Source organism: Gouania willdenowi, chromosome 7 (assembly GCF_900634775.1).
Source record: "Gouania willdenowi chromosome 7, fGouWil2.1, whole genome shotgun sequence".
Taxonomy (NCBI): domain Eukaryota; kingdom Metazoa; phylum Chordata; class Actinopteri; order Blenniiformes; family Gobiesocidae; genus Gouania; species Gouania willdenowi.
In genome coordinates, this window is record NC_041050.1 from 7,113,005 (window position 1) to 7,139,613 (window position 26,609).

General features: G+C 35.9%; 2 protein-coding genes across 4 annotated transcripts; both read right to left on the reverse strand.

Moving 5' to 3' along the window:
* LOC114467157 (5-aminolevulinate synthase, nonspecific, mitochondrial-like) lies at positions 1-9,116 on the reverse strand. Of its 2 annotated transcripts, none has more exons than XM_028453244.1 (11): positions 6,746-6,857; positions 6,427-6,635; positions 6,169-6,345; positions 5,036-5,125; positions 4,743-4,962; positions 4,477-4,661; positions 4,204-4,383; positions 3,291-3,455; positions 2,945-3,213; positions 1,809-1,971; positions 1-358 (listed from the first exon to the last, which is right to left on the reverse strand). In XM_028453244.1, the coding sequence occupies exons 1-11, from the start codon at positions 6,799-6,801 to the stop codon at positions 198-200; spliced, it is 1,875 nt and encodes a 624-aa protein (XP_028309045.1). In that variant the 5' UTR covers positions 6,802-6,857; the 3' UTR covers positions 1-197. The 2 variants fall into 2 exon arrangements, with proteins under 2 accessions (XP_028309045.1, XP_028309046.1); XM_028453245.1 differs by lacking the exon at positions 6,746-6,857 and adding an exon at positions 9,057-9,116 and having other exon boundaries at positions 198-358.
* A 1,111-nt stretch (positions 9,117-10,227) lies between these two features.
* Positions 10,228-25,495, reverse strand: spo11 (SPO11 initiator of meiotic double stranded breaks). 2 transcript variants are annotated; one of them, XM_028453174.1, is made up of 13 exons: positions 25,342-25,495; positions 24,153-24,272; positions 21,304-21,392; positions 20,051-20,117; positions 19,831-19,939; positions 19,559-19,645; positions 15,083-15,119; positions 14,897-15,006; positions 14,714-14,813; positions 14,232-14,269; positions 13,888-13,964; positions 11,213-11,324; positions 10,228-10,654 (listed from the first exon to the last, which is right to left on the reverse strand). In XM_028453174.1, exons 1-13 carry the CDS (start codon positions 25,452-25,454, stop codon positions 10,535-10,537), a joined length of 1,179 nt encoding a protein of 392 aa, XP_028308975.1. In that variant the 5' UTR covers positions 25,455-25,495; the 3' UTR covers positions 10,228-10,534. The 2 variants fall into 2 exon arrangements, with proteins under 2 accessions (XP_028308975.1, XP_028308976.1); XM_028453175.1 differs by lacking the exons at positions 14,897-15,006; positions 15,083-15,119; positions 19,559-19,645 and having other exon boundaries at positions 10,229-10,654.
* Between the last annotated feature and the right edge of the window lie 1,114 nt (positions 25,496-26,609).

The following is a 26,609-nucleotide window of genomic DNA, read 5'->3' on the forward strand; positions in this document are numbered from 1 at the left end:
ATAACAGTTTTATGAGATTTTGTTTAACACGTCTGTCAAAACATGTTTTTTCTGTACAACAATAAATGCTGATTTATGCCATATTTAAACACACAATCAAATAATCCATTTAATACATCACACACAGTATTAACACTTCATCAGTAACAGCGTTTATACAAACAAAGACACATTTAAAGAGGAGCTGGAGACTGTTTTCAGGCCACGGCTGATATCACGTTACTGAGGCCTTTAAAGTAGGACTTTTCTCTCTCACTCATCAGCTGAAAATAAAGCGGCTGCTGACAGAAGTTACACTCAGCAGAGGAGTGAGGTCTCAGCTCCAAACCCACGTCTGTCCACGTCTTCAGCAGCCGATCTGTGATTGGACAACACAAATGATCCAAAGTTAGCAATGATCAGACCAGGAACTATTAACATTACCAACATAGTTTGGTTACACTTACGTGAAGTTTTATACATAAGGCGGACATTACGATGTCATTAGCATAAATAAGGTGTCATGAAAACTGTCATTAAGTGTCGTTTGCTAAAGGCAGTGGCTATCCGTACAGTTGACGTATCCATATGACATTCTATCTGTACGCAGTGCCCCTATTTGGCCAGTTTAGGTCACGTGACTAAGACAAACCCTAATACGCTACGTACTTGTACATCGGTAACTGTACCAATAGCACCAGGGGTTGTCTTTATGGCAACCGTACAAATAGACACTTTCCTCACTAAATGATGACACCTTTGGAGATATGGTGGCGTTTTTGGGGTTAGGTGGAGGGATCTATTGGGGTTAGGGTTAAGGTTAGGATTAGGGTTTAGGGGTTAGGCTAACAAACAACACTTAATGACGGCCTTCATGACACCTTATTCATGCTAATGACAAGTGTCATGTTATAATAACGACAGTGTAATGTCAGCCTTATGTATAAAACCTCAAGGAAGTACTACCAAGAGTTTTAATACTACTCTGTCAAGAGTGTCCCAATCAGATATTGATATCGGATCAATATCAGAAGAAACAGTTATTATATGATTAATTTTTTTAATGTATTTTATTCAATTGTAGAATATTCCTTTGCTTAAGGTTAAAATGTACCTTGTTCTCTGTGTAAAATCACTTGATCAAGACTTTTCTAATATTCAACACTACAAAATTAGTAATAAAACGTATAAAAGTATGTGTTATCCATATTGGATCAATGTCCATATCAGCCAATTCACAAGGCTGCAATATCGGTATTGTATTAGAAGTAAAAAGTGATATGGGGACACCCCTATTTAATGTTATATTTTATATTATGGGTGTGAAAAAATAACCTTGTACTATCAGTGAGGATTTTCATCATTTTAGGGATTGTTACTGAGAGCAGGTTTCCTCCAATTTAGAAATGATTGGTTGTTAAAGAAACAGCATTAGCCTGTCAAAATTTTTTAAATGAAAAAGTTAAAGTTAAAGGCACTCTTTTTCTCTACTGTGTATCACTGAGGGAGATTTTTATTCATATTATTGTTGATTTAAATTTTTACTGCTGATTTTAAATGTTCTGAATTTATTTTTAAATTATTAAATGTTTTCTGTTTTTAATCATGTAAACCAAATTAAATTTCCTTGTGTATGAAATGCCTTATACAAATAAATGTTATTTGACTTGCCTATTGTTTGGATCATGTTTTAAGATTAATACCAGTATTTGGTATTAATGTCTCACAAGGTTCTGTTTCTATCTGCTTCATTTTGGTCATTTAATAATCTAATCTAAAAGCATTACGCAATTTCAAATTTAAATAGAAAACTAACGTAAAGCACATACCAGCAAAGTACTCCATCATCTGAGGTGAATGGTGTGGTGTCGGAGCAATGCGCAACATCTCGTGTCCTTTAGCCACGGTTGGGTAGTTGATGGCCTGCACGTAGATGTTGTACCGAGACATCATGATGTCACATATGGAGCTGTTTTTCTCCGCATCTGAAACCTGGAAAAAAACATTAATCAGAGTGAAACCAAATGAAACGACATCAATGGCTGCATTGCCCACTCATGATGGAATGCAAGCGGAATGTGAAATTGTCCTGGGACCGGATTCAAGCTTCGAAAATCTCCGAAATGTCGGAATGAAATGTGTATCCGTGAGTTTTATAGATCAAATGACCACATGTTGATTTTCTACTTGGTCACTTTCTCACTTTAAATGTTTTCAGGTGGAAAATCAACGGAGATATTTAGCCTCAGCGTGCTTCAGGTTTTAGTCGTTGTAGTTTCAAAATGCATCTTGGGAAAGCATAAATCAGTGGGAACCATCATCATACTAATCATACATAGCATATAGCAGACAGTAAACAGTATATACTCATTTAGTTTGTAGTGTATAGTAGGGAGTGTGACATTTTCAACACATCCAATGGCATGAAATCTGAACATCTGCAGATGAATCCCTCCATTTAAAAGTTTGATGGAAGTCACAAATAACTATCAGTTTAGAGCACTTTTGGTTAGAAATATGTACTGTAGGTCTACAAATTTGGTTTATATTTTTGCATCGAAAGCTTTTTATGCATGACGCTTATTTTTTTTTTTACCAAAACAGTCTGAAAGGCTGAAAATAACCATGACAAAATGTCCTGTTTTTTAATTTCTATAGAGAATTATTCACACTGTTCCATCTATTCTCACTTCTGACAAAAAGTAACAACAATTCAGCACTCCGTTTTAAAATAGTTCATATTGCAGTTTAGTACTGTATTTTTCAGTACTTACTTACTGAAAAGGTAATAATAATAGAAGTACATTTTCAATTGCTGTAAGTTTAAACTATAACATTTGCATGATGTTGGGCTGCAGGATGTAATTTAGAGGTAATGACCAGTTGATGTAGATCATGTAAATCCCTCCCTGGATAGTCTCTGCAGCACAGACATTTAAAAGTGTTAGAATGTTGGTTATCGTACCTGCACAGGAATGATGTGGCTGGGGCAGTGGACCACAGGAAGCCCAGAGTCCATCAACATCTGCCGCAGCAGCTTTACGCTCCTTTGATGTTTTCTCCTGAGGATCCGTCCTTCCTCACTCTTCAGGATCTTGACGGACTCCTTGGCCCCCGCCAGCAGCATGGGGGGCAGTGAGGTGGTGAAGATGAAGCCTGCGGCGTAGGAGCGCACCGTGTCCACCAGGGCGGCGGTGCTCGCCACGTATCCTCCAACGCAGCCAAACGCCTTGCCTTTAAAACAACAAATATGTCAACTATACGGAAGTGTTACACAAAGTAAGAATCTGAGCAGTTCCACGTTGACTTACCGAGGGTTCCAGATATAATGTCCATTTTGTTCATGACTTTGTCTCTGTCTCCTATCCCCCCCCCTCTGCTCCCATAGAGGCCCACAGCATGCACTTCATCCACAAACGTAATCGCACCAAACTTATGGGCAACGTCACACATTTCCTCCAGTGGGCACACAGCTCCTGTAGAGATAAACACACCACATACGACACGTGTCAAACTCAAGGCACGGGGCCCAAATCCGGCCATTTAGAGCATCCAATTCGGCCCGCAGGAGAAAGTAAAAGTGACAGAAAACATGAAACAAATTCAGTTGGTAATATCTCAGTCCCTTTAAATTCACAAATTCAATTAAACTACACAATATGTACAGGGCTGAAAGTTTTGGCAGTGGCTATCTGTACGGTTGCCGTATCAATATACCGACATTCTATCCGTACGCAGCGCCCCTATTTGGCCAGCTTAGGTCACGTGATAGGCCAGTTATTGGCCAGTATAGGTCACGTGACTAAGACTAAACCTAACCCAAACCCTATAAATTGTTGCGATATTGGGTTATAATCTAACCCTAAGACGTTACATACTTGTACTTCGGTAACCGTACCATTGTTCCCTGTTAGTTCAATACATTTAAAAATGTGTTATTTGTCAGGATAATTTGGGGGCCAATGGGCACAAATAGGAACCACTGCTTTGGTTTATATATCATGGAAGTACAAACTAGGCCACATTCATGTTCACATTACTAAAATGAGTTTGAAGCTCCTGACTTGGAACAATAACTCATTGCTATGAAAAAGCATGTCTTTTATTTATTCTCCCTAGGCTAAATGCTCATTGCTGAAATGCTAAACGTAACTTATACTTCACAGTTTAGTTTAGTTTATTGTGATTAACATAAAATAAGGCTTACTGAGGCGCTGCCCTTACCGTCCATTGAATGAACCGTCTCAAAAGCAACAATCTTTGGAGTGCGAGGGTCAGACTTCTCAAGCAGCTTTTGAAGATGTCTGACGTCATTGTGAGGGAAGATAAACTTCTTGACACCACTGTTTCTGATGCCCTGGATCATTGAGGCATGATTCCCTGCATCGGAGTAGATCTCACAACCTGTTGGAACAAACGAGAGAACAACTAAGTTAGCCTTGTATGCTCATCTGTTGTATCCTTGTTCAAAGGTTCAAATCTGGCAAATCAAGGCACCTGGAAGCATTTTGGATAGAGTGAACAATGTGGAGTCGTTGGCCACAAAGCAGGAGGTGAACAGCAGTGCAGCGTCCTTCCCGTGTAGATCAGCCAGTTCATCCTCCAGCTCCACGTGGAATTTACTCGTTCCAGAAATGTTCCGCGTACCTCCCGCTCCAGCGCCGTGTTTTCGCACAGCCTCCCTTTTATAATGAATCAAAAATCATTTCTACATTCACAGAATCCTGTCTCCATTCTGGCGGGGTTTACATGTGCTCACTCACATGACTGCTTGGGTGACTTTTGGGTGACGGCTCATGCCCAGGTAGTCGTTGCTGCACCACACGGACACATTTTTATTGGGATGAAAAGACTCGGAGTGGTCTTCTGCCATTGGGAATGAGGGAGCGCTTCGGTTAACGGTCTTAAAAACCCTGTATGTGTGGTCAGATTTCTTGTTTTGAATTTTCTCATTGAAAAATGTGTCATAGTTGAAGGTGGAACCTGTGACAAAAAAAGTGCAGTTCAAGTCTGCGTTTGTGGAGATTTACAGTTCCAGAGGAAGAAAAAGGCTTACCTTCTGGCAGATTATTCTTTAGTAAGTGGGAAGCAGTGGAAGCAGTGGGTTTATTAACGTCCTTCTGTGGCTTGACCACTGCTCCTTTACCTTAATGAAAGAGTCAACAATCAGTTTTCTTAAGACTTGCTTATCAATCTACAAATATACAGACTCAAATATTTAACCCTTCTTTAAATATTACTAGCACATTTTACCCTGGGGTCAATCTGACCCCATGGATATGTGACCCTCTCTACAGATATTTGCCTCCAGAAAAGATTTTCAGAAAATTGTTGACCAAGTTTTTGTGTCACACACTTTGTTTATGTGGTGAATACGTAAATAACCCCTTGATAATGAAACCTTGACCTGCTCCCTAGCGCCACTATCAGGCCAAACTTTTGAATTAGAATTAATTTATCTTGAATAGTTTACTGACAACGTTAATGACCACAAGAGCAAACTCCATTGGTTGTGTTGATAATATGACCTTTTCTGCAGCGCCACCATCAGGTCAAACTTTCAGTTTTAGAGTTAGTGTATCTTGAAAATCTTTCAACCAAATATTTTCTAATTTGGGGTGAACATTAATAGTTCTCACAGAATTAACCATATTGATTGATGTTGGTGACCCCCCTCTCCTCTCATAAACGTATTTATTTGCTTGTTTTTATATCCTTTTTATAAAATATTTGGGGTTATTCACTATAAAGTCCAATGTCTCAGGCACATCCTCATCTATGTCCCTTTTACTGTGAAAGAGCTGTTCCAAAATTAAGTTATTGTCTCTTACGCCCCCAATCCCGCCACCGCCACCACATCCCCCCACTACGCATGTCATGTATCAACTCAAAAGCATCAATTCTGCGCCTGCAGGTGTGTGGATGTTTTACAAAGTTAAAACAGCTTGGGGTCAAATTAACCGCAGAACACCAATGCGAGCAATATGTGTTCAGCATATTGAAAAAACATCATGATAATTCTATGATTAATCAATTGTACCCATCCAATTAGAATAAGTCATGAAATATGAAGCATATATGAATGATTAGCATTGAATGGAGTCAAATTGACCTCAAGGATAATAGGACGGTTAAACTTGTACAGTTTTTGGCTTCCCTTTTACAGATTTTTCCATCTCATTGTCATACCTGGGTGAAAGGATAGAACCCTCTGGACGTCCTCCTGTAGCTCAATCCTGGCCTCTCTTACAACACTCTTCATATTGTGCACAATCTCTGCAGCCAGGAAGGGGCATCTGGAGCCTTTAGTCTGGCTGTCCAGTGAGGGGTTGTGATTTTGATCCTCCTTTTCTTCAGAATGTCTCTCTACAAAAGTATAAAAAAAAAAAGTCAAAGTTAAACAAGAAACACTTGTATTTGATACATATTTTCTTTGGCCCAACTGACCATCTCTCCTTGGTGTTCCCTTGGACACAGCAGAAGAAGTAGAGACGGCTCTTGCTTTTGCAGATCCAGAGGCCAGGTCCATCATTATGGGGCATTTTTGTGCACAGCTCACCAGGGTCGACTTTCTAGACACGTGAAGGAAAATACTGGGAACAGAGATCAGAAAGGGACAGCGACGGATCACAGCATCCATGTGAGGAAGTGATAACCTGAGAGAAAAGAAGGATATGATATATTAGAGTATGGCAAAGTCAATATAAAGTACTTTTGTTACACAAACAGAAAACACAAATGTTTATACGAAGATGTTGTTTTTTACCGAAACGCATCCCAGTCCAGCCTGATATGACAGATGAAAAATGCCTTTCGAAACATGACTGATATCAAAATGATCAGAGTCCACGCAGAAGATGTTACGCCAACAGCTAGGGAGAGACTAGTCTGTGTCAGTGTCAGCTGCTCCTGACAAACTGAAGAGAGGGAAGGCCTCTCAAGGACCTGTCTCATTGTTACTGTAGTATGGACTTATCTGAGTTAGAGCGAGAAGAGGCTCTCTAGGCTTAAAATATCACGCTTTAAGTTAGGAGACCTTTAAATTGATCACTTAACTCAGCGTTTCCCCAAAACCATCATCTTATATACCACATGTGTCAAACTCAAGACCCAGGGGTCAAATTTGGCCCTTTAGAGCAGTGGTTCTGAACCTTTTCAGCCCGCTACCCCCAAAATAAAGGTTCCAGAGACCGGGGATCCCCACTGTATTTGAAGGTGGTTGAACACAGACATGAACGTTGAAGAACAGTCATGTGGAGACAGGGCCATCTATAAGGGGGAATAAAGAGGAGAGATTTTTAAGGCCCATCCATAAAGTCAGCCAAATTATGTTCCATTGTTCTATGAATCTGTGATAACCACATTTATTTATTTATCTGAACAATATCCTCTGTTATCCAGAAAGCTCATTATGTGTGCCATAGTATATAGTCATCTTGAAGATGTAAATCAGTGTTTTAATTAGAAATTAAATGGGTTAAAAGTGACCAAAAATTGTAGAAAGGGTGGTGAAATGGGATTTAAAACCCACAGAAACTGGTAAAAAGTTGCAAATTAGTGTGATACAAAAAATACAGAAAATGTGGTAAAAACGGTTCAAAGTGTCAATATTGTCAATAAGTGGCAGAAATTGGGGGAGGGGGGAAAAGTAAGAACAATATAGTTTAAACCTAAAAAAAATGTGTTTAAATTGGTAAAAAATAAGCATGGAATATGATGAACGAGGTTAAAAATGACAACAATGGGTCAACATATGCAACATTAGATTGGAAAAGTAATGGGAAGGGTTTATGAGCAGAAAAAAATGCAGAAAAGGCATTGAAATTTGATGAAGTGGCAGTAATGTAGCAAAAAAATTATTTAAAAGAGAAAAAATATGGCAAGAAAAAGTGATGAAAATAGGTTAAAATATGGCAAGTTCAGTGTAATTGCAGAAAAAAGTTAAAAAATAAGCAAAAATTTGGTGGTGAGTAGGTCAGGTCTGGTCTCATCTTGTGCAGGACTGGCACTTATCCAGTTTAAGGTGACATACAAGGTTGTACTTCTTTAATTGCCAAACTCCACCTCCTCCTTCAGTGGAAATCCCCTAACCCTCCCTTTGTATCAGTGGAATACAGATATCATGTTCTTCCTTAAACTTGAGAAGATGAAATACAGGATGAGAGGGTGTACTGATAAGTTATTTTGTAAATGGCATTCTTTTATTTTGTACTTCAAGGGATTGCAAGTCCTGCCAGACTGAGTGCTGTTTTGTCAAGCATAGTTTGTGTGATCTCCATTTGAGCAGGGTGGGATGGGTGAAGGATGTTGAGTTTAATCTGTGTTTAATTGTTTGTGTGTGTGTTTTGAGTGTATTTAAAAAGGACAAAACTGGAAAACTGTAATGCATGACTGTATGTTGTCAATTGATATATTTTCCTATAAATCAAAAAAAAAAAACAACAACAAAAAAACAAAAATAAGCTCAAATTGTTCAACACATATTCTTAGGCATCTGGTGACCCCCTCCCAGTGTCTCGTGACCCCAAGGTTGAGAACTTCTGCTTTAGAACAAACATAGGGTGTTAAAGCTGTTTGTTAAACATGTTCAGTGTCTGAAATATAGGCTATGAAAGTTACTCATGATGGAAAAAAGGACCCCCTAGGGTACACGTACCCTTGGTTGAGAACATTGTCCATTATGGATTCATCATTTATAAATTATAAATGTACACAATTCGTATGAAGTGCTTTTCCAGAAAATAAATCCCAAGGAGCTTTACATTATCAGCTACATTCACACACCAATAATGATTCTGAATTAAACAAAAAATTAAGAAGACATTATTCATCTACAAACCTTTAACATTCAGATTACGTCAAGAATTTTTTTTTAAAGATAGTTTTATAAATAATTCAATATTGACCTTTTAAATGAAAGCTGTATTTACATGACTATTATTCATATAGTTGACTTACAAAGCTAAATAAACTTACCCGGTAAAATGCTAATTTTCTGTGTAATTAAAATACAATCAAATACACGCACATTGTGAACATATACATAATAATACATAGAAGTGATCATTTAAACCCACCTGTTTGTTTCTCCTGGTTTCAATAAAAGCTGCTGAGGACACTGTGGAGGTAAAATGTCATTTACGTTACGTGGTGGAAGCGTTGTTGCGAAACTAAAGTCACGCCCCCAAAATCATACATAACACGCGCATTTAGTAACGTAGCAACCAGTTACGTCACCACTTTTCATATATGGATATCGGTAAGAGAATAGTATGCTTAAAATAAAAACCTTCATCGACCTCGTATGCATTCAGTTCTATCTTACGTCACACTGAATATATGCTTGTTTATGTGGATCTTTATTATGATTTTTATATTTTGATAAACGCATTGAGATGACTTTGTTGTAATTTGCGCTATACAAATAAAGTTGAATTGAATGTCAAAAGCAATCTTTATTATTACAAGAGGACATTCTAAATGACTGAGGAACGTGGGTTTTGACATTAGTTTTCTGTCTTTTATACTTTAATAAATTGTAGTGTTAGTTGTTTTTTTCTTTCTCCTTCTTTAAATAAAATACGGTTTTTGATCATAATTAGAAAGACGATCTAAAAATGAATGGAATGACATTAGTTTAATATTTTTAACCTATTGCATAGTGATATTTATGTTCATGTAAAGAGCAAACAAATAACATGTATTATTATTAAACTTCATACAAGTCTGGATACAGTGATTGAATGTTTAACAGATTATCAGTTTAAATTAAATTTAATCTATAAATCATTTTTCCAACAGTACACCGTTTTTCTGGTGCAGCTTTGAAATAAAACTGCTCTGGACATGGTGACTTAACAATGAGTGAATTTAATATACCTTAGCTTGAACATTATTGTTTGGATTACCCTTTGGATTCAAAGTGGAAAAACAAACAACAAAAACGAACCTAGAACCAAAGCTCAAATGTTCATTTTCGGTTCCTTTGCTGGTGTACAGGAGGGATAGAAAACAGATTGTACATGGTTTTTAAATTAAAAAAAAGTAAAATACATTGCTTTGCAACAAAGCAAAGAACTCACTGGTGTAGAAAATTTACTTCTTAAGTGTAAATAGCAAAACAATTAATTTCTATTACGTTTTTTCTTTAACAATGGCTTGGTTTACTGTAGGAAAATTAAGTCCTTGTATCCCTGTAATAATATAGAGAATACAAAGAGAGAATGTGTTTTTTTTTTTTCTATATTGTTTATTAAGTAACAAAAAACCGTGTCAGAAAAAATGAAACAAACCCCCAATACTACAAATTTAAACAAGGTTCCTAACATCAAAACATGTGCATCTACGTGTATATAGTGTTACTCAATGTCTAAAATTACACGAGAAAACAAAACTAACTCTGATAATATAAACAATTTACATCGACAAATAAAAATGCGAAAGGCAGAACTAAGTGTTCTGCTCAGGGAAGATTAAAGAGGAACTAATTATGTAACGGTATCACAGCATATACTGGTGTATATACTGAAAGTCTTCCACTAGGTGGCAGCAGTGTTTAAACCCAGCCTCCGTAGCGAAGCTTGTTGGGCAGATAAATGTTGGTGAGAAAGTCTGGAGATATGGCTGCTAGAGACTGGATCTCAGCTTTCACCTTAGTCCTCTGCATCACTTCCATCTGTGAAGAAAGAAAAACACAACAATTAGTCACATTCTTCACATTTCTCACTGGAAAAATGTTAAAACTGAACAAGCATTTTTATGGGATAAACCCTGGTCTAAACTACATATAGTAAAATATAGTATATATCTTAGTAATATAGTTTTAATTCAATTCGACTGTATTTATATAGCACTGATTAAGACAATAGGTCATCTCACAGGGCTATTACTACAATAAAGCTGTAGTAATCACACAGTTGTTGTTTTTCTTTTTTAATGTGCACAAAAAAAAGTTTCAAAAACTGATTCTTTATCTTCATTTCTGAGTGGGTTTGGTCCAGAATTCATCAGTGAGAACATTTTTAAATCCAAGTTAAAAGCTATTTTTTTCTCTACTGTTTTTGTCTTTTTGGTCACGGTTTTTATTGTTGATTTTTAAACTGTTTAATGTTTTGCGTTGCACTCTTTTGATCATGTTAAGCACATTAAATTGCCTTGTGTATGAATAAATTAGCTTTGCCTGTGTGAACCAAACACATCCAATCAAACCTCCTTTCCTTTACCTTACACTCACCTCTTTCTGCCAGTCTGGTTGATCAGTTAAATACGGTCTTTGGAGGAGGCTGCTTAGTTTCTTTTCATCGTTTTTGGTGAGGGGGATAAGAACATCACTGGGAACCTGCAATCTGAGGAGAGAAACTCTTTTTTTTATCATACATTACCCAGAAAAATAGTTCATTCATGTTGTAATCTGCTTTTATGTATAAAGATTACAATGGAGACACACAATTTGTTGAAAATAATGTTATATTTAAAGCTGCTAGAGACAAACATTTTCATCAAATAAAGACAAAATATAGTGTAGGCCTCACAGATCAAAAAATGAAAAATAATTTCCTCGTTAAAAAAAAAAAGAGATGCATTACTTTCTCTTTTAATAATTTCTTTTTGCAGATTTGCGGGTACAATTTTTAAATGAATACATTTAAACATGATTTATTGTTTTTGCGTCCATAAAAGTCTGCTAAAGTGACTTCCCAACACATTTCTGGTGTTTCCATGAACTGGGAGTTGTAGTAAAACAATGGCCGATGTTTAATTTTGGGTTTACACAGAAAAATCTGAATCCGTCCGAAATTGAATGTCTCACGCAGTGAGTTGATATCAAGCTGAATGCTGGGAACAAACTGCAAGAAAAATGGAGTTAAGTCAATCACTGTCCTCCTTGTCAGGCAAAAAAACAAGAAATCAAAATAAAATACTTCTATGCATTCGTCTATGGCACATGTGTCAAAATCAAGGCACGTGGGCCAAATCCGGCCTTTCAGAGCCTCCCATTCTGCCCGCTGGAGAAAGTGAAAATGACAGAGGAAAAATGAATCATTGTGTAAATTACCATATAATTCTGTTGTAAACTGTTGTTGAAAGAACAAAAAATCTTGCAGTTTTTCTTAAATTACTCCACAAAATTTTCCCAAATTTAATAAAAATTGGTCAAAAAATAAATAAATCAAAGGACATTTAAAGGTCCCATATTATGAAAAACATGTTTTTTCTGGTCTCTACATCTATAAACTGGTTCTCCCAGAGCCTTCCAGAATGAGGAAAACAAGCATTTCCTGCATGGTCTCTGCAGCACCACCCACTGGTAAAACAGCGCTCCTACAGGCTGTTCAGATTCAGCTCCTGTCATTACGTAACCAAAAGAGTCATTTTCATAGGCCGACTTCCTCTGAGCAGTGATAGGAGTCTTTGTGACACAATGCGACGCAGCAGTTGGACAAAACAGTGGACTATCACCTTGAATGGACTATTCCTGTAATCACTAGAAAGCAACTTAGCAGCTTCGGTAAGTGTTTGAAGTGTTTGAACTCCTCTGCTTTTGCTGCTGCTGATCTCGTTCTACAGACATATACTGCTGGCGCGCGGCGCACACACACATACACTTCATGAAACAGTGTATTTCTGACTCACAATCACAATAGCCGCTTAAATAACCATGTGTTTTACTGTAATGTGCAGTTTTTTGGCTGAAAACAATAACAAGAGTGTATGGATAGCAAAAAAAATCGCTAGTGATCAACTGTTGTGTGGAGTCCGCGTCTATGGACACGCCCACTCAAACAGCCCGGTTTTAGAATTGGTCAGAAAGTGACTTTTCAGAGGGCTAAAACTCCACAAAACCGGCGACCTTAGGAAAACAAACCTCAAATACTATGTTGTTGGGGTTCTTGGAACAAATGGAGATGGGTGAAAAATAGCATAATATGGGACCTTTAAGTACAGTATCTGTCACTTATTGTTATTGTTAATGATATTGTTGATGCCTTCCATACTTTGTCTAATTTATAACTGGAAGTGCAAACTTGGGCACATTAATGTTGAAATTGTTCATTTTCCCACCAAAAACCTGCAGCCCACTTGTGATTGAACTGGTCCGTATTCGGCCCTTGAATGAAAATGAGTTTGACAGATCATGTGAGGCTGCCTGAAATTTCAGGCATTTCATCTATTTTTTTTTTTAACTTTTTGTAATTATTATTATCATTTTTTTAATGAAATCACACAATTTTAAACAGTATTGCTACACTTTTACTTTGTAAAATATAAATCTAGTTAAACTAAAATACAGTGCAAAAATATCTGAGCTCAAACATGATCAAAATCAGATTCTAGAAAAAAGTGTCTTTGGGGTCGCCAACAATTCTTGATGCACTAAATGCACTAAATGCTGTTTCTTTCCACTTGTTTCCAAAATTAGATTCTTCAAAATGTTGTAGTTAGTTATCACTAGTTCATGCCATCATTATGCTCTATCGTCGTTTTTAAATAGTTTAATAAGAAAAATAGTGTAGTTCGACAAAGAGGGTTCTTGGATTCAGAAATAAGTCTGAGAACCACTGTACTAGGGGACTCCACATCCCACAATGCAATGCACTAAAGTTTTCCAAAAACCTTTGAGCGGCAATTTCTACCTTTCACTTCTTTTTTTCGACCAAATGATCTTTGATTTATTGTTTATTGATGGCCTACAGTATATCTTTATCTGATAAAAATTCAAATTGTCTGCAGCAGCATTCAGTGAAACTTTTATCGGTTTACAGCAGTAGCTCTGAAAATCAGAAAAGAAAGAAAAGGAAAACAGTAGAGCAACAGCAACCCAAAAAACCCCCCAAAACATTTAAATGTGCCCAGAATATAAACCCAATTAGAGACAGCAGGAGGAAGTGGACGCAGCGAAAGCCAAACCTCTGCAGGTCGGAGGGGAGGAGGCCTAGCCACATAACACTGGGGACGGTCAGACTGTGGGCCTCAAAGGACATCGCCTGTGGAAACACACACACACACACACACACTCGTCATATTGTGGTCTCTGAACATCAGGAAGTCGGTGAACATAAGGACGTTTGTAGAGAACAAAATATAAGATGCCACAAAACCACATAACATATTCCCTTGCATGGCATGTCAGTTTGAATATCTGCGCCTTTTTTCTTTCCCCCTCCACTTACACAGAGCTTATAATCATACATTGGTTACAGAGAGACACTAAACAGGCAGTCCTGCATGATGAAGAGCACGGCGGGACTCACCATTGATCCATACTTGTAGATACACATGATCTCAATGCCTGGAAAAATATAAAAAAATACTGCAATCAGGAGCATTCCAGCACATTCGTTCATCCTTTCAGATGTGTAACAGAGTAAAAACATTACATCTACATCTCGTCATGAAGTGACAAATGAGCTGAGAGTTATGGAAGTTGATGAAAAATGAGACATCTCATCTAGCACTGTGACCTATTGGACAGGTGCTTAGTAACATTTGCTGGCTTTAGTGGAATATGCAACACAGCTGTGTGTGTGTGTGTGTGTGTGTGTGTGTGTGTGTGTGTGTGTGTGTGTGTGTGTGTGTGTGTGTGTGTGTGTGTGTGTGTGTGTGTGTGTGTGTGTGTGTGTGTGTGTGTGTGTGTGTGTGTGTGTGTGTGCACGGACATGAAAAGAGAGCAGAATGTTGTTGTTGATGCGTGTGTGGAAATATATAAAGTGTGTTTCGAAGCATCTGTACAAACCGTGAGGGTCTGAATCCACCAGGGCAAAGATGGGCACGTGCAGCGTGTCCCACAGTTTTCTCACCATCAACCTGCTGTTCATGTCGGGCACACCTTTACCCTGCACCATAGAAGAAGAAATGTAAACCCTGCTCAAACTGACTTCTATGAATGTTGCTGTAAAAAAACAACAACAACACAGACTGTGATTATGACGCAGGGAGGGAGTTTAGTGCAGAAGTCGTCGTCCATCAGCCTTTGGAACGTTGCATCTTTCTCAACTATTATAATAAACTTTGCAGATGATACAATATCTGAATGCAGTCAGGGGGACGACAACACACAGAGAAATGCACAACATGTGTCTAACAATCCAGATGTAAAAGATACTCCTTATTCCAGCAATGTTTGATGAAACTGGAACAGCCTGAGAATAAGAAAATAGAAATGAGTCAGTTTTGGGAAGTCAGGCTGTGTTAGAAATGTCATACTAAAGTACTACTCATACTAAGTCTGACGTCTAAATGAGTATGTAGTGCATTCACATTAGATTAGTGTTTTTCAACCTTGGGGTTGGGACCCCATGTGGGGTCAGCTAGAGTTTAAATGGGGTTGGATAAAGTGTCTAAAAAACAAAAACACATTTTTGTATTTTTTATTTAAACAAAACACAATCTTAACAACGGTATTCTATACTTTCACTTTGAGCATTAAATAAGTCAGACTTATTTCTACTCCTTATTTATACGTGTAAATGTTTAATTGAACTCCTCTTACTTTGTGTATTTCACTTGTTTTGCAAATTAACTTGTTTTGTGAGACTCCTTTTATTTTATATGTATAGTTTTTGTTTTTACAAGTTCAAAAGTAAATCAAGTCCAATATAAATCTAGTTAAACTAAAAGAAAAATATCTGAGCTGGCACAATTTGTCACTAATCCTGGCTACTTTGTATTTATAATACAGTATCACAAATATGATCAAAAGCTAATTCTAGAAAAAAAATGTCTGAGTCGTCATAAATCCTTTATCAAAATGGGGTCACGATCCAAAAAAGGTTGGTAACCACTGCATAAGATCGTATGAAAAGATTGAGTGTGCGAGATATGCCTGTTTTTACTATATTGGGTAATTTTTTAGGTTTGCATGGTGGGCACACTATTCATACTCAACCGCCCCATGATGCATTGTGAGCAGAATGTAAAATCGTCCTGGGACGTCAAGCTAAAAATCAAACATTCTCTTTTCAAAACAAAAGCATTTCTTCTTGTCCTCCATGAGTTTTTTTCAATGCTTTTGTAAATAGGGCTCTTGTTTTGAAGTTAACAGGAAGTTTAGTCAGTAGGACCGAAAATCTCTGAAATGTCAGCATGAAATGTGTCTCCACGAGGTTTATGGATCACATGACCATATCTTGATATTCTACTTCACGTGTCCAACTCAAGGCCCAGGGGCCAAATCCGGCCCTTTAGAGCATTAAATTTGGTCTGCTCGAGAAGGTAAGAATGACAGAAAAAACATTAAACATTTTGTAAAACACCAGCTAAATCAGTTGTAGATATCTCAGCCCCTCCAAATACAAAAATTGTATTAAATTCAACAATATTCGCTGGGGTCACTTTTAATCTCAAATTGTTGTAGGAACTCTAAGTTTTTGCAAAATCTGGCAACTGTTCTTTAAATTATTCTACAAAATTTCCCCAAATCAGGGAAATTTAAGTGAACATCCTGCAGGGACTGATATGCTCACATACTTTATCATTTATATGTGGAAATGCAAACCAGGGCACATTAATGTGATGAATTAAAATTAGTTTGACACTCCTGTTCCTAAAATGCTTTAAGAACTTTTTAATGATGGCGAATGAACTGAATTATTTATCCTCAGTGTGCTTCCGGTTGTTGTCTCTTGTATACTTCAGTGTTTAGTATATAGTAGACAGTATATACTCATTGAGTTTGTAGTGTATAGTACAGAGTGTGACATTTCCAACACAGCCTCACTCTTTACTATCATTTGATGAGTTAGCATATAATATATTCAGATCTTTAGATGGGTGTATATTTGAGGCAGATTATTTGGCATTGTGCTTTATTTGCAGACTGAGGTTAGGAAACTGCAGCTGCTCCCATTTTTTTTCTAAACTTGGCTTCATCTGTCCCCTGAAGGATGGCTTCTGACAAGGACGTACGCTTTGTGGTGGGACTAAACAAGGAAACCATGGCTGGTCTGCTTCTTATTATTTTCTAATATTCTTTTTGCAATGTCCTATTTCAAAGTCTAACAATAAACAGAGGCACAGGGAATCATAGCAGAAAGCTTCAAGGGGACAAAGCTTTGATAATTGTTTTTTGCAGTTAAATGAGTCACTCTCTGTTTTATATTTAACTCCAATCTTTGATTCACATTTCTAAAATAAGAGACAATACAAACATGTGGATTTAATACATTTATGATTACAGTTTCTTCAATATGTGGCTCAGGGTCACTGTAACAAACAGCAAATCTTAGTGCATTCAAAGACTTTATCTTTGAATGCAGCCCAATGCTGCCAGAGGTGAAAGTAATGGATTACAAGTACTCACGTTAATGTAACTGAGTAGTTTTTATGGATACTTGCACTGAAGTGCATTTTAAGAGAAGTAAAGTAATTCGTTACATTTCTACACACAACCATTTCTGAGTAAATTATTATTTTTTGTCTTATTTATTCATACATTTAGCTATACTTAGAGCCTGATATTTTTATTTTTTTAAACCGAATTAATTGGTGTTATTTAAAAAAAATAAAAAATAAATTGTACATTTTGACAAACCTTTTATTTTATACAGATGCCTTTGTGGAAAATAAATTGAGTTCTAACTGTGCAAGATATGTCTCTTCCTTTTTAAGTTTATACATGAGATGTTTACTGTATGCAAGTGAACCGTGGCAAAACTTATTACCAAAAATAAACACGGGGGTGAAAGTAACTAATAACTTTTACTTGTTGTAGGTTCGAAATGCATCTTGGGGAAACTTGGAAGTATACTTTAGTGGGGACGGTCATCATCCAAACCATACTAATAGTATATACTAGACAGTATATACTCATTGAGTGTGTTGTGAAAAGTACATTAGTATGCAATTTTGAACACAGCTTTAGTCTGACGTCAAAATAAGTATGTAGTGTGTTCACATTAGATAGTATTCAAAGATTGAGTGTGCAAGAAATACACTGATGTATACTATATCTGGACATTTTTTAAGTGTGCACAGTGGGCACACTAATCATACTCTACCGCCCCATGATGCATTGCGAGCGGATTCAGCGGAACGTAAAAACATCCTGGGACCGGCTTCAAGCTAAAAGTCAAACATCCCCTTTCTTTTCAAATTAAAAGCATATCTTGTTGTCTTCCATTAGTTTTTAACACTTTTTAAAACAGGGCTCTTGTTTTGAAAATAACTGGACGTTTTGTCAGTAGCACAATGGAGGGTCTGTGAAAATCTCAAAAATGTTGGCATGACATGTTTCCGCAAGTTGAATTGAATTCATTGGTGGTGTTTTATTTTATTTCTTTAAAGAATTGTAAATTTTTGACAAACCTTTTATTTTGTACAGATGACTTTGTGGAAAATAAATTAAGTTCCAATTGTGCAAGATTTCATCACACTTCCTTTTTAAGTTTATACATGAGATGTTTACTGTATGCAAGGGAACTGTAGCAAGAATTATTACCAAAAATAAACATGGGGGTGAAAGTAACTAGTAATTTTTACTTTGAGTACTGTTTCGTTGAGTTGCTTTTTACTTGTACTTGAGTATTTTATGTATAACTTACTTGTACTTGTAGTTGAGTACAATTTCAATCAAGTAACAGTACTTCTACTGGAGTAGGATATATCAGTACTCTTTACACCAGTAGTTCTCAAACTTTTTTGGCTCAAGTACCCCCTCTCTCTAACTTTTGAATCCAAGTACCCTTCTTTGTCTGACTAGAACATTTTGCTCAGAATTCTGTGAAAAAACAATTTTAGAGTAAAGTGAATAAAACAATATTTAGTTCCTCCTGATTAGATTTATTTCATCTCCTTCCTGATGTTGGACCAACACTGACCCTTGTATTTTCAGTTAATGTTCTAATCAAGATAATTTCTATCATTATTTGATGTGTTTTTAGTATCATTTTGGATATTTTCTTGTTGTTTGTCTGTTCTTTCAGTATATTTTTCTTTTATTTTGTGTGTTTTTCTTGTTGTTTTTGTGTGTTGTTGGTATTATCTAAATTATTATCTCAGTGTGTGTATTTTTGGTGTCTTTGGTGGTTTCTCTGTTATTTTTGTGTATTTTGTTGTGATCTTGTGTATTTTTTTCTAATTTTTTGACATTTTGTGTGTTGCTGATAATAGTAAGAATTTTTCTCTCATAGTGTGTGTGTGTGTTTTTTTTGTTTGTGTATTTTGTTGTTTGTTCTCTTTTATTATTCAGTATATTTTTCTCTTATTTTGTGTTTTTGTTGTTGTTATGAACTAAAATAAACATTAAAAAACAACATATTTTTAATGGTTTCATTTGTTAATGTACCGTTCTCTCTCTCAAGTACCCCCTGTCGTGCCATTGCGTACCCCCATTTGAGAAACACTGCTTTACACCTCTGAATCCTGCTAATGTGTGAATTATGACTATGCTTGTAACTAAAAAAAAAAAAAAAAACCCACATGGAAAGCTGTTCTAGCGCACACTTGCAGTTCCCGTGTTCAGGAAGTTCTCCAAAAGCCATAAACTGAAAATCCTGAACCCAGCTGTAGTTTGTCTAATGTTTAGCAGCGCTGTTACATAAATCCTCCTCCAGCTGACTGGGATCTTGGCATCAGAACTTACAGCAGAGCTGGAACGACAGTCGATCCTCATACCATCCTCCTCCATATAGCACAGGTCGCCAGAGATTAATCCCTTGGATGTAGCGAGCTCGTGACACAAGGGTAGAGCACCGCACACATTTAAAAATCAGCTTCAAAACAACTTTGTTTGGTTTAAAAACGTCACTGCGTGTGTTTCCTGACATGTTAATCCAAACAGAATAATTATTTTCATCTGTGAGAAATAAACTTTGAACATTTGTCTCGTTTTTCTATTAAACAGTGCACACTTACTACATGTAGTGATCGACGAGGAGCTCTCAGCATGCAGGAGATGTCATCCACTATACTATCCACTGTTGCCTGTGAGCCAAACAGCTGCGTGTTGTTGTAATAGATGTCTCTAAAATATGCCAGGATGTACAACACAAAAAAAAACCACACAAATGTTCAATTACATTTAATAATAAAATTTTCAATAATAGTTTGTTCTGCATAAAGTCATAAAAACAACCTTTTCGTAGCGTATGTGTTGCTCTGCACAAGTCGGTAGATAACAGAGAGGATTTTCAGAACTTGTGCTTTAGAGAGACAAAGAACATTATTTTAAAAGTTATGGCATCAAATATTTTGGTATCAAACTCATTTTAGTTCAGGGGCCAAAAACGTAGCATTTCGATCTCAAGTGGATCACATGTTATGTGAGAAAATTAGCAATTTTAACATTATTATTCCCTAGTTTGCACTTCTACGTAGACATAAAATACAAAATATGTTAGAAACCGACCATAACCAAGCAATAAGTAATAACTACTGTATCAGTCCCAACAAAAAATTTAGTTGACATTTCCTATTTAAAGGAAAAATGTCATAATTTGAGGAAAATTGAAGAATTTTGTAAGACTTTTTAATTTTTTCAACTGTTTAACATTAAAAATGACTGCAATCATAAACAAGCATGTTGTGTGTTTTTGTTGTGTGTTTTTTGGGGGTCACTGTATGTATTTTTTTGTTGTTTTGTAAATGAATTCACATTGTGTGTGTGCTTTGTGAGTTTTTGAAGTCATTTTGTGTGTTTTGGAAAACATTTTGTGTACTTCCTTTGCTGTTTTGCATAATTTATTGTTATTCATTGTATATTTGTTCTCATTTTGTGTATTTTGGAGCATTTTTATGTTAATTTTGTACACATCTTGTGTGTGTTTTGGAGTAATCTTGTATATTTTAGTTGTCATTTTTAAAAATCTTTCTATAATTTTGCATGTTTTCAATGAGTCAAAAATAAACGTTACCTTTGGGAACTACAAAATATTTACCAGACATGTGGTAGCTTGCAATCTTTCTATGCTCATTATTGAAGAATTTCTGTATTTTTTAGTAATAATAATGCAAATTCAACAATTCTCCAAGTCAAATACTAGACACAAAACATTTTTTACACAGTGAAGAGCAAACTAGGGCCCAATATTCTTGTAAATGCACTTTTTCCTCAAAGAAAGATTTTTACTTTCGGCCGAATTGAATGCTCCCTAAGGGCCGGATTTGGCCCCGGGGAATGAGTTCAACACCTGTCTTAGATTGTGTTTGGATATTTAAAGATAAATACTTAAAATAAGCAAATAATAACTTCTCTTTCAACAATATTCTACAGAAGCAAGATAGTTATATTTTCTTTGCATTCAAGACAACGGATGTGTGAAAACCTTTTGAATTACTCGTAAACAAACAGTTTAAGACACAAAAATAGTCGAGTGTGGATCTTCTCACCAAACTTGTTGACAGACGAGGGACTATCGCTTCTCAGAGCGGTGACAGAATGTCCTGAATTCATCTGAAGTCCAACGGTGCTGTCAAAACTAAAGTGGGAAGGAAGTATTCAGGCAAATTCAAAATATACTGCAAACTAATGCTGTACGATATAAAAACTTCTACAGTACGATATAACCCTCTAACGTTTATATCGCTAATTTAATGTGTGTGGTCTTGATCCCACTTTGTTGCTAAAATATCATGAAGCAGGCTAATCTAATCACAGCAACGCTGCTACTTTGCAGTAGCATGTTTACGTCACCCAGAGCTATAGTTTACAGCAATGTTAGTGGAGAAAAGCTGTATTGATATGAAGTAATTGAAAAGCAATCAGGTTTTATGGGAGGAAATCGACCAGTCTATGCAAAGTTATAGAAAATAATAAAGCCTTATTATAAAAAATAAGTAACCTTAGTCAACTTTCGAAACAATGTTTGGAAAAAGGTGCTGCAAAATCAGACGTTTTAGGCCAAAACAATTGCAGAAATTGGTTCTGAAATCCTAAATGTACCAAGAAATACCAATTTATTTATAGAAACCATATTTATATATAACAAAATATATAATGAATAGCAACTTTCCATTCATTTCATGCCATTTTAAGGAATAAATACTATATTGGGATATATATCGTTATCAGGATATAAATCTACTAGGAGTGTGACAATATCTCGATACGACAATATATCATGATGTTTCGTCTAACGATAAGTTATCGATTCACTGGCACCAAACATTGATTTTTTTTTTTTTTTTTTTTTAAATAAAATCATCCCGCTTATTATACAAATTAAGTATAGGGCCCTATAAAATCCACGTTAACGGAATCAAATGGACAGAACCGACATGAAATGCGTCTCTGTGAGAAGAAAGGAACCTTTTTTTTATGGGAAATACGTTTCTGGGGAGCGCTTATTAAGCGCTCCGCCCTCCTCCTCCCGTCTTGGCTGCATTAAACAGCACCCAAATCACCTGAAACTCCATTCAAACTGCCAAAAAAACTACGCAAATCATCACGGACTCCAAAATACAGAGCCCACCAGTGCCTGCTTAACTTTAATGTGCCTGTAAAACTCTGTCCGTTTCTAGTGTAGAGCAGCGGCGCTCTGTGCAGCGTCACCTGCTCAGAGTGCGTTAATATCTCATCAGAGCTACAGAAGATCCGTGGGAAAAATTGCGTGTCGTTATGGACGAGACCATCGATGCCAGGTTAATGCACTGACTGAAATGTTTATTTTTCATATGCAGTGAAATTTTCTAGTTTTTTCAAAACAAGTTAATTCTGCTTGTTAAGCAGCACTGATACAGTATGTGTCCATGTTTACAGAGAAGTTGATAATACTAGCACTGAAATGACTATTTTCTGCATTCATTTTGTTTTTAATGATTTAAAGTTCATTTGCACGAACATCGTGAACAATATTTTGGTGAAGCATTATTTTGTATCAGTCTTCCCTTAAAGACTTAAATATGGATATGTGACTAGTTGTGGTCAGTGTGTGTTAAGAAGAGCCACTGTGCAGTATACACTGTGTTTTACTTGGCTGTTATTCATAATTCCTGTGACATGGATTCAGTGCAATAGATAAATTATGAATTTCTTAAGTGACACAGATACCGTGATGTATCGCGGATGAAATTTCCCGCAATATATCGATTATCGCCGTATCACGGGCAAAAATATCGTGATATTTTGTATCGCGAGGTACCTGGCGATACCCAACCCTAAAATCTACCTATATTGTGAAATAAAAATATTTCCATATCACACAGCACTAATCCAAACTGACTTTGTTTTCTTCTATTAAACATCGCTGCACCATGAGGCGAGCCTAGATGAAATCCCCTTTATACCCTCTGTCCTGATTCATCCCACTTTATAAAAGACATGCATTTAGTTTAATCCAAACAAGACAGGACATTCTTCTCTGTACTGAGTAAACCTTCTGAACATCCTAAACACATTAAATCCTGCACGAATCACTTTGTGTCTCTCAGTTTCTTATCCTTCAGTGATCTTATTCTCAAGCAGCAGGAACTTATTCAGCTTCCGTCTCTGATCCAACAGTTAAAAGTTGTTTTTATTGATTTTTGTTTTTGCTACAACCTGGTAAACTGTACAGAGTACTTTTATACCAATCAAAAACAGCTAAAGGGTTCATTTCCTCAAAATGGTAATTAAACAACTCTCTAACCTTTATGTTAAACTGGGCAAAAAAAATCGATTTATCAAATTTGTTAAAAATAAAATAAAACGATTTTTATTTTGCAAATCCGAGTTTATTTTGTTTATTTTTTATTTTTCCCACCACAGTTTTTTTCAGATTTTTTCGTGTTCCGTCCTCATGGGTTACCGTAGCGCGATGTGAGCCAGCCCCCTCTTTGTTTACATTTGTTTACCCTTTGAGTAGGCTATATGTGTGCCACAGGCATGTTTAATTTTTTATTTGCACTGAGATTCTAAGGGAAAAGTTTATTATTTTTTTAATTGTAATGTTATAAAATATGTAGTTATCTGATTTCTTAATCACAAAATCGCGACTCAAAACTCCAATTTTTCTTTAAAAAATCTGAGAGGTTTTTTTTTTTTAGGCAAAATCACCCAGCCCTACTTCATGTGTGGCCAAACCTGCAAAAATCTGTGGCGGTAAATGTTTATTTTTTTCTTTAACCAACATGGAGTACCTGACTATGTTAATCTGAAAAGGTCAAGAACAGGGATCCCACACAGTTTGTGTACAAAAGACTGCGGTAGTGTTCAGGTTGAGTGGATAATCTTTTCATGTTAAAGCATGCGTTAGGATTACCTGATGTTGGCCCAGGACGATCTGTTGGGCAGCTTCAGGACAGGGGCCTCATCCTGGGACAGACTGGTCACTATTCCCAGAATAATGTCTTCAATACGGTTCAGAATATCCCTGCTAGATCTAAAAAAATACAACAAAGACTATCATAGTGTTTTAATTGTAGCTAAATAGGACGATCAGAAGGGGAAAAGAAATCTGACAAATAACACATGCACTGTCGAGGGAAAAGAAACTGATAATTGTCAAGTTTGTAAAGAATAATGCTTTTTGTGTTTTAATACCTTGGATTATTGGTCTTAATGGTAACAAATTTCAGGTTTGACAACTGTTATATTCATTATTTAAATCAATTTAAAATTATAAATATCCATTAGGTACGGTACATGGTCTGATATAAAACGTACAAAATCACAAAAGTAAAACATTTTGTGCGGCCCCCCAAGGTGACTGCAAAAAACTCCAAAACACAAAATTACACAAAGAAACAGCAAAAACGCCCAAAATGACAACAAAAATAGTGAAAATGATAGAAACGTATATACATACCAAATACAATACACAAAAATAACTCAAAAAAACACACTATGACAACAATAATACACAAAATTACTCCTAAAACAGCAAATGATTCCAAAGAAACACAAAACAACAACAAACACACACAAAATGAGAGAAATATATGCAAAATTACAATAGAAATACAAAAAAATTACAATAAAAATACACAAAATTACTCCAAAAACCCACAAAACAGAAATAAAGAAAATCACAAAATAGCAAACAAATCCACATAAAATGAAATAATAAAATATACAAAACGATACATAAAATGACAATTAAAATACACGACTAGTATGCCTTAAAAAAAAAAAAAAAAAAACTTGGATCTTCGACTATTAAATGTAAGATTACTAATGAGGGAGCCGTTGTACAATTTTAGCAGGACACAAGGTACAAAAGCATGATTTGACATGTGGAGTAAACGATATATCGTTGGGCTTGATACAATACATATTAATTACATAAAACAAAACTATTAACCTGCTAAGCTCTGTTAAAAGCTATTAAAATTAGACAACTATAAACAGCTGTGCATTGAGTTGACGTTACACATAAACGGAGTAAATTGACGGTTTTAAAAAATAACACCTGACATTATATAACATAGTGTCGGTGAATTAAAACTTACGGACAGACTTCCGCTTCGAGGTGATGAAAACTCGTCGCATCCTTGGAGTTATTCAACAGTTGAAGACGAAGTTTGTCGATTTCAGTGAAATCCTGAAGACGATGAGCCTCCATTACAGTAGATGACGTCACAAACGAGAACGCGCGCGGTGACTTTCCAGGTGTATCAAAAAAACAAAACAAAAAAAAAAAAACAACGAAGAAGAAAAAGAAAATTCCCGCGCAGATCTGATCCAAAAGCCACATTATCAGCATTTAAGACAATGACCATCTGTGCAAGAGTACAGGAAAAAGGGCTTTTGTGTGTTTTTGTTGTTGTTTTGTGTTTTTTGGGGGTCACTGTTTGTATTTTTGTATATTAATTCTCTTTTTGTGAGTTTTAAAGTCATTTTGTGTGTTTTGGGAATCATTCTGTGTAATTTTTGTGTATTTTTCCGATATTTCTCTTGTCATCTTGTGTATTTTTGGTCATAATCTTTAATGTTTTAGTTGACTTTTGTGTATTTTGTGTTGTCATTTTGTGTTTTTTTTTTCTATAATTTTTGCATGTTTTCATTAAGTCAGTCAGTGCATTTATTTACCAGATAGCCTATGTGTGGAATCTTGCAATCTCATTGTTGAATAATTTCAGTATTTTATAATTTTAAATATATATATATATATATATATATATATATATATATATATATATATTATATATAAGTTTTTTTTTTTTTTTAGAAAAATATTCTACCAGTGCAGTTTCTAACAAAATTACACAGAAATTCCAAAAATTTGCAATTTTTACTAATAATGCAAATTCACCAATTCTCAAAGTAAAATACTACACACTAAGTATATTGCTCCATGTGTAAGCATGTTCTAAGTGAATTACAAAGGGCCCAATTATCATGTAAATGCCCTTTTTCCTCAAAGAAATCAGTATTTTCCTGCTTCGGCCCACCTGAGATCAAAGTGGGTTTGTAAATATCTCTTGAATTGAAGTGAGCTTGATACCCTAGTGTGTTGAAACGAAAGGCAAGCTACAGAAAGACAAAAAAAAGAAAAGATTATGTTAAAGTCAGTCACAGTACACTAAACCGACAGTAATGGTAAACACATTTTTATTTGTACATCATATCATTTAAAGCATTGATAGAATCATGTAAAAAAAAGCTAAAAAATATTTCTCCTGGACATTATATAACTATGATCTCCAATGTGTTTGGGCCAATTAGCACATCTGTTGTGTGAATTAATGTTGGATATGATTTACGTATATTTGCTGTG